The sequence below is a fragment of the Ipomoea nil genome, unplaced genomic scaffold, assembly GCF_001879475.1.
Source record: "Ipomoea nil cultivar Tokyo-kokei standard unplaced genomic scaffold, Asagao_1.1 scaffold1286, whole genome shotgun sequence".
In the NCBI taxonomy this organism is placed as follows: Eukaryota; Viridiplantae; Streptophyta; class Magnoliopsida; order Solanales; family Convolvulaceae; genus Ipomoea; species Ipomoea nil.
In genome coordinates, this window is record NW_017617714.1 from 2,042,198 (window position 1) to 2,050,068 (window position 7,871).

Consider the following 7,871-nt stretch of genomic DNA (forward strand, 5'->3'; position numbering starts at 1 on the left):
ATCTGAAAATGCTAAAAATTTAACCTACAGCGAGGCTGTGCTATACAAAAAATAACAGCGTGAAAGTTGAAAAAAAAAGTACCTATTTGGTTGTTTTGAAGATGTACTATATATTTCATTGTTTTGAAGCTGAAGAGAAGGAGAACAATTGCCTTTGTTAAAGCGGTAGAAGATAAGAGAATAGAGAGGAACTACTGAAGAGAAGAGAAAAAAATATTACTAAAGTAGGTAAAATATGTAATGAAGTAGGGTAGGGTTTTGAATATATATATAGTAGGGGAAATGTATATATACGAAGCTATACCGTATTTCTATATAAATATGTTTATGCACGCGTATTCAATAAATAGGCTCATGGAGAGCTGTGTTATTTTGACATACCCTTTATAAAGAGGCTCCTGGAAAGTCGTATTATGCCAGGCATAACACGGCTCCTAGGGTGACGCCTTTACTCCAATATAAAGTGTCTCTGGAGAGCCACGACTCCAGTGTGACGCCTTTGCCTTTCTCATCCGCGTCCCAAAAGACTGCCAATTTGAATTTTATTCTATATCGGAGAAAGCACCCTTAGTATTCTGTATGTGTAATGGTTAGGAGATTAATTTGGCCTGTTAAACTTGAAAGAGGTATTCGACAAAAGGATCCACTCTCGCCATATCAATTTATCATTATATTGTAGCTGAACCGATATGATGCTCAAACAAGCTAGGGGAAGCTAATAATCTCATTAGGGGTATTCAGATTTCGCAAGAAACCTCGAGAATATCTACATATTGTTCGCGGATGATAACATTCTATTCCTAATAAACTTAAAGTTAGTCCGATAGATAGCATAGATTTGTTTCAAGGGCCGAAAAGGAAGATTTGTTTAGCGAATACAATTGCCCACTTACTTACTAAGGAATCTATTTCATTGTCTGATTGTTGGGAATGGTTTATCCAACCTCTCCCGTTTATTTGTAATAAAGTTTTGGAGATTGATCTTGAGTAATGATATTCTCATTTCTGTTTTTTTTTTTTTTTTTTTTTTTTTTTTTTTTTTTTTTTTCTAAGTTGTGCAAGTTGAGAGAGATATGGAGACAAGTGTAATAAAGCTAAGAAAACAAAGGGTAAGGTGGGCTAGATGCGCACTTTTGTTCCACTCTCCTCAACTTGCAGGTGAATCCAGTCAACATAGCTTTAAGAAAAGCACAAATATACTGACAAAAGAACCAATCACACCACCACAGACCAAACCACCTCAGTCCTTTGATAATGATTGAACTGCTATGCTATGCTATACTTTTTTTCAACATATATAAACATCAAACCACCAAAGTATACAACAACAACAAATACCCACCCTTTCTTTTATTAAATAATAAAGACATCTATCCCATATCAAGCTTTCATTCATGACAAAAACACCACCAACATAACTTTGACCATTGTTTTTGTTACCTAAGACTAAGAGCTTATGATAGTTAACAACAAAATTAATACCTCTCCATCCTTAGTAGTTGTTGTAGGCTGGCCCCAAGTAAATAATTCAAATGGCATTTCACCTTACAACATTAATACATACCAAATCTCAAGCATAAACAACATTATTATATTCAACTTCTTAGAAGAAGCTTTTAGGATCAAGCATTTATAGATACTCACTTAACCCTTTACTGACCTCTGTCCAACAATCTCCTAGTCACTAATTAATAAACTTTTCTTTTGAACATATTTACTACTATCACCAAGATTTGCACCGATGGTCGCCCCATCCGGATTCACGTCCAAGGTTTTGCAACAGCCGCCATTTTTAGTGAGCAGATGATGCGGGATGAATCGAAAGCCGAGTTACGGTATCCAACTATGCACTAACCTAAATCCCACAAACAACCCTTCACCGACATCGACCCAACAATTCCATAACCACCAACTACAAACGGAAAGTATTGGGTGCAGAGTATGACAACAATAAACTTCAGATAACAAAATGTTTGACTGACTGAGAAGAACAAATCTAATCTTTCTCATTCACTATCATTAGCATTCATTCATTTACAGAGAACAAAAGTAACTATAGAGCGAGTCAAATTTTAACATTTTTCACCTTGGAAATAAATGTACATGTTCCTTCCTCCAATCTTCTTCTTCTTCTACCACTACTTTTACTGTAGTATATTTCAACAAATTAAACCCTAAAAATCTTACCTTTTCTTTGTATTGGACTGGAATTCTTCAAATACCTTTCCAGGTTGGGCTAGAAACAGGAACCGTCGGAGACAGGGGGAGCTGCGGGAACCCTAGTTGACCCGCCGGTGAAAACAGCAGATTTGGTGACAGCAAGGCGCAGGGAGACCTCGGCGACGGCGACGGCAGGCAGCTAAAGGGCAGTGGAGAAGACGGCATAGCAGGAAATTGCGGTAAGATTGCGGCGGATGATGGCTGAGGTGGTGGCGGAGGAGGAGGAAGAGGAGGAGCGAAGGTGTTCCATCGCGGCGAAGCAAGCGGGGCGAGCGGGGGAAGCCCGGTGGAGAAGCGCTTGGAATCGGAGTCAGCGGCGGTGGCGGCGAAAGAGGTGTGGAGGAACCTCATGTACGCGGAGATCGGCGACTCGGCCGCCGCGTGTACGGCGGGAAACGGCGGAAGAGGGGAAAGAGGCTGGGGTTGAGGAGGGCGTAGTCCAACGCCGACGAACCCTCCGCCGCCGCCCGGAAGCAGGAGCGGAGGGCCGGCGACGGTCAACAGCGGAGATGGGCGGTTGCCTATTTGCACCAGCGGCGGAGGGCGAATCCTCTGCAACCTCGAACTGGGCGGCTTGGGCTGGTGAATCGGCGGCGGAGTCGACATCCGCTCGTGCGCCGGAGATCCGGTGAGCTTCTGAACCACGTCGCGAAAATCACTCTTGTTTATGTTATAAACCGGCGGCTGCTGCTGCTGCTGAGGCGCCGCCGCCGCTTGCTGCTGCTGCAGGCTTTGAGCCACCGTATTCGCCGCCGTGGCAGGCTGCGATTGCTGGGGCTCTAACTGAGAGCTTTGAACAGTGTGAATCTCATAAACAGGGGGCTTCCGAATTGGTTTAGAGATCTTATGTGAAATCTTGTTCAGATGCTTCAAATACGCCGCAGTAGAAGAAGAGTCGCCGCCGCCGCCACCACTATCATCCCCGGAGGAATCATACACTCTCTCCATATTTCCCCCTCTCTCTCTCTCTCTAAAATTCACCTTCCTCTGTGTATATATATATACACACATACTCACATACATATGGAATGGACCGAGGAAGTGACCACTCACTAAAATTATGCTTTTTTTTTTTTGGGTACCGCTATCATGCATTAATTTCTGCTAACTGTAGCGACAGGGTACTTTGAAGATTTTTTTTTTTTTTGTTTTTTTAAATGAACTTTACTCTCATATTCTCAATAAATTTTAGGCTGCTTTCAGTAATGGTATCCTATGATTCATGAAATTATATCATCATGTACTATACAACTAGTTTTTTTATGGGCGATAGGCAAAAATTGATTTTCAATATTAATGCTCTATATTAAAATCTCATATTTTAGATATTTATATTATTGTATTATAATTATAATTATAATTATAATAGTAGTAGTAGTGTCAACTATTTTTTATAAATTTAATGTATATATTTTAGGAAATAACTTATATAATACTCCAATATATAATGTCTCTATATTATTAGCATGGAAAAAGATAAGAATTTATATGGTGAATGCATATGCATGTCAATAATAGTGGAAAAAAGATAACAAAATTTATGACGGTAGAAATATTTTTAATCAAAATATTGTTTAGTGCAACTCAATAATAATATAATGTATACAAAAAAAAAAAAAAAAAAAGTTGGACATAAATGAAGGGTATAACTTTCATTTACATTTATTAATTTTTCTATTTTTATAGTGAACGAAAGTGACTAGCATATTGGTGGTATTTTTTATTTTTTATTTTCATTCTTTGTTAATGTAACATGTTCTTATCAACTAAAAAAATTTATTTACTATTTTTATTTGATTGAAAAAAAAAATGTTAAATATGTCACTGAATTTATGTCTTTTGTGCAATTAGTCAATTAAATTTAAAAAGTGTGCAATTAAACTATTAAACAAGTAAAATATGTGTAATTTGATTTTTTTTTATATTCTTTTGATAGAATCCAATCATATTAATTATATTGTATGTATTAAAAATTACAATTTCTTCTGTCATATTAGTTGTGATGAAAATTTTAAAATATTTCCAACTTAAAATTGTATTAAAAGAAGTTATTAAAATGTCTAAATTACAAATATTTTATAATTCTATATTTTTTAAATTCAATGATCTAATTACATAAAGTATAAGCTCAGTGTCCTATTCCACATTTGTTAAAAGAAAATCGTTTTTCATTATCCATGAGTAAGTAGCATTTCAAGTTGACTAATTAAATTTGTATTAATTATGTGTCACAATCACAAGGGAAATAAATTATGAGTGGCTGACAAATACGGATTATGTTGCCCACATTTTATGGTAGAGAATGGAGGGTATATCATGTGTATCATACCAACATTATATTCATCGGAATATATGTATTGTGGTGGAGATTCACCAATTCAATAAGAATTCTATTACATGTATTCCTTAATTTTATTTCGTCCTTAATTTTATTTTAATGATAGAGTATTTTCATTATGTAGACTTCAGAAAAAGTGCTTACATTACAAATTTGTGAGATAGAATAGAAGTTAGAAATAAGAAGTGGGAGTTCATATATGGCCCTGTTTGGTAAAAAATTGGTTTATAGGCTAATTTTGACTTATTTGACCACTATTAATTGTTTGATTTAGATAAAATATTAATGGCCCTGTTTGGTAAAAAATTGGCCTATAGGCCAATTTTGACTTATTTGACCACTATTAATTGTTTGATTTAGTTAAAACATCAATATAAATGTTTGGTTCATTAGCTTTTTGCAACTCCAAAAGGCTAAAATTCAAAAAGCTATTCTAAGCAACTTTTTCAATTAGCTTTTTTAGAAAAGAAATTATACTAAACAACTATCAGCTAACAGCTAATTTACCAAACACTTTTCTACAATCAGCTAATGTTATCAACTATTTATACCCTCTAATTAACACAATCAGCTAACAGCAAACAGCTATCCGCTAACAGCCATTTTACCAAACAGGGCCATAATATTTTTCATTAAATAATAACCTATGGACCAATGTTCATATTGTATTGTGAACCCTACTCTAAAAATTATGTGTCTGCAATTAATACATTCTGTACTTGCAGCTAACAATTTTTGTACATGTAAACAAATTAAAAGGACATAACTACGGACACATAAATTGTTAATTGCATGTACAAAATATGTGAACGGTAGACACATAAATGTTGGTTAACATGTTATATGTCTGAAGTTGACATATTTTGTACATGTAGTTAACAATTTATGTGTATGTAGTTATTACGTTATGTGTCTGTAATTACTATGTGATGTGTCTTCCATTTGTTTACAGATACAGAATGTATCAATTGCAAGTACAGAATTTGAAGGTTATTTTTGGACCAAGGTCGACAATGCAAGGTAGACCTTGGTCCATGGTATAATTTGCCTACTTAAATATGGGTCTTTTTTTAAGACCACAAGAAGTCCTGAGATGTCTTTAGGGATAAGAGTGCACAATCACTCACGTCAATCAAGTTAATTACTGTCTCATGACCTCCCACATGGAAGAGGTCACTACATGCCATCTGACACTACTGGAAATTTTGAAATTTTCGACCACCTGAAAGTGATCTTAAATCAAGCTGAAAGCCTTGTTCCGATCACTTTTGGTATCCGGAAAAACCATTTGTTGCTATTTCCTACTACTTTTTATTTTTAACTTGATTTAAGATCACTTTCAGGTGGTCGGAAATTCAATAATTTCCAATAGTGTGAGCACAATGTGTTTGTTTATATATTATAATGAAAGTATAAAGTATAAATGAAAGAAATGGAATATACAAATATTATTATCATTATTATTATTACTAGTAATTCACCCGCGCGATGTACGGAAAAAAATTATGTTATTATAAATATAAATAAAAAATAGAAAAACTAAAATATTTTAAATTATTTAATATAATAATATTTTTGAGCTTCCATTGGTCAAGTATTTATTATTTTTATAGAATACAAAATTACAATTAAAATTAAAATTAAAATTAAAATTAAAATTAAAATTTTGTATGGTTAATATAATCTCTAATTATGTGCATATTCAAATAAACTTATAGAGATAATTTACATAATTACATTGATTTATTCTTAATTGTATTTCATCTATATTATAATTTTCACAATACAAATAATAACTAAGATAATTACATTTAGAAAGCAAATTTCAAATTTTGTATGTGTAAATTTAAACTCTAATTGAACGCATTTTTTATGTGATTATATAATATTTAGTTATTTTATTTTTCAAAAGTATATTTTTTATATGATTATATAATATATAGCTATTTTATTTTTTAAATATTGTGCTTTTTTTTTTTATAATAAAAGATGTTGTGGCATTAATTGTAACATTAATTATTTTCTAAATCATATAGCTTTATTATATAAAGGATAAAGTATTATTATTATTATTATTATTATTATTATTATTATTATTATAACATTAATTTGTGCCAGTATTTGGATTGAAAAGAGCTTTAGGTGGTGTTTTTTAGGGTGTTGTCGACAGAGAAAAGGAAGAATATGTCCGGTTTCAGAGCTTTGATGAATTGGGGTGTGTGCTTCAGCTTTTCTTCGATTTGGTTGGCTAATACAAGTGAGGCAAGGTAGATTATGGTACACACATTTTGATGTTAAAATAAAATAAATAATTCTTGCTCCGTGCACGTATTAAGATAGTAAGTGTACAAATGATACACATATTCCTGGTATTAGATTAGCTAATTATTTGTCAAAACATATTTTGATTTATTTGGTTTATTTAGACTGTTTTATGATCTTTTCTTATAGTCTGAACCTACGACAGAAGCTGCTATGGTTAACCCTGGATTTATGTCAGTCTTTGAGTCAGTGTGTACATTAGTTTGTGAAATTTTTTTTAACATATTTTAGTTGAGTGGACTGAGTTTTCAGGCAGTTTTTAAATTAAATAGCAGTCCACTTTATGAGGAGTTTCACTAGCTAAAGTTTGAACTTGATGGTTACAACTCTTTCACTATATAAAGGCATGAAGAAGGAAGCTCACATTGAGACTCTTGCTCTAAATTATTTTACCTTATACGAGTGCTTTAAGAAGGCTTTATGTGATCATTTCTTAAACTCTGTTATTGGTGATATATGTTTATGGTGATTGAAACTTGAAGGCTTATTGGCTTGCAACGTACCAATTCAAGGGAGATGATGAAGATTGAGTTGGTGTGAAGAATTAGGGTCATAGTGTGTATGGACATGTTGTTTCAACCCTTGTAATCTTTGGTGATCATCTAGTGGATTGGACATACGTTGAGTAGCTCCGCAGACGTGAGAGAATTGCTCCGGACTGCGTGATCAATTCTTGTGTCTTGGTTCTTTTCTTTATCCCGCTTTTCATTTATTAATCTTTCTGACTTAGATGCAGTAGCTAATCCAGATTAATAATTTGGCTAAAATTAAGTAGGAACCTTTAAGTAATCGTTTGCATTCGAGATCCACGATCTTTTTCAAAAATAATGAACATTTTGAGGTAAGAGAATGTATTTTATAAGTTAGAATAACGTACTTTGTCTTAGAATAATGAAATTTCTGGGATAAGATAATGTATTTTATGAGTTAAAATAATATATTTTATATGTTTGAATAATATATTTTATGTGTTAGAATAATATACTTTATG

At 33.4% G+C, this 7,871-nt stretch overlaps 1 protein-coding gene across 1 annotated transcript; it reads right to left on the reverse strand.

The window, feature by feature from the left end:
* Positions 1-1,972: 1,972 nt before the first annotated feature.
* Positions 1,973-3,229, reverse strand: LOC109184792 (VQ motif-containing protein 9-like). Its single transcript, XM_019334830.1, has one exon. It carries the CDS (start codon positions 3,166-3,168, stop codon positions 2,215-2,217), a length of 954 nt encoding a protein of 317 aa, XP_019190375.1. The 5' UTR covers positions 3,169-3,229; the 3' UTR covers positions 1,973-2,214.
* Between the last annotated feature and the right edge of the window lie 4,642 nt (positions 3,230-7,871).

Coding starts and splice junctions, on each gene's coding strand:
- LOC109184792 (XM_019334830.1), bottom strand. CDS start 3,168: ATGGAGAGAGTGTATGATTCCTCCGGGGATGATAGTGGTGGCGGCGGC.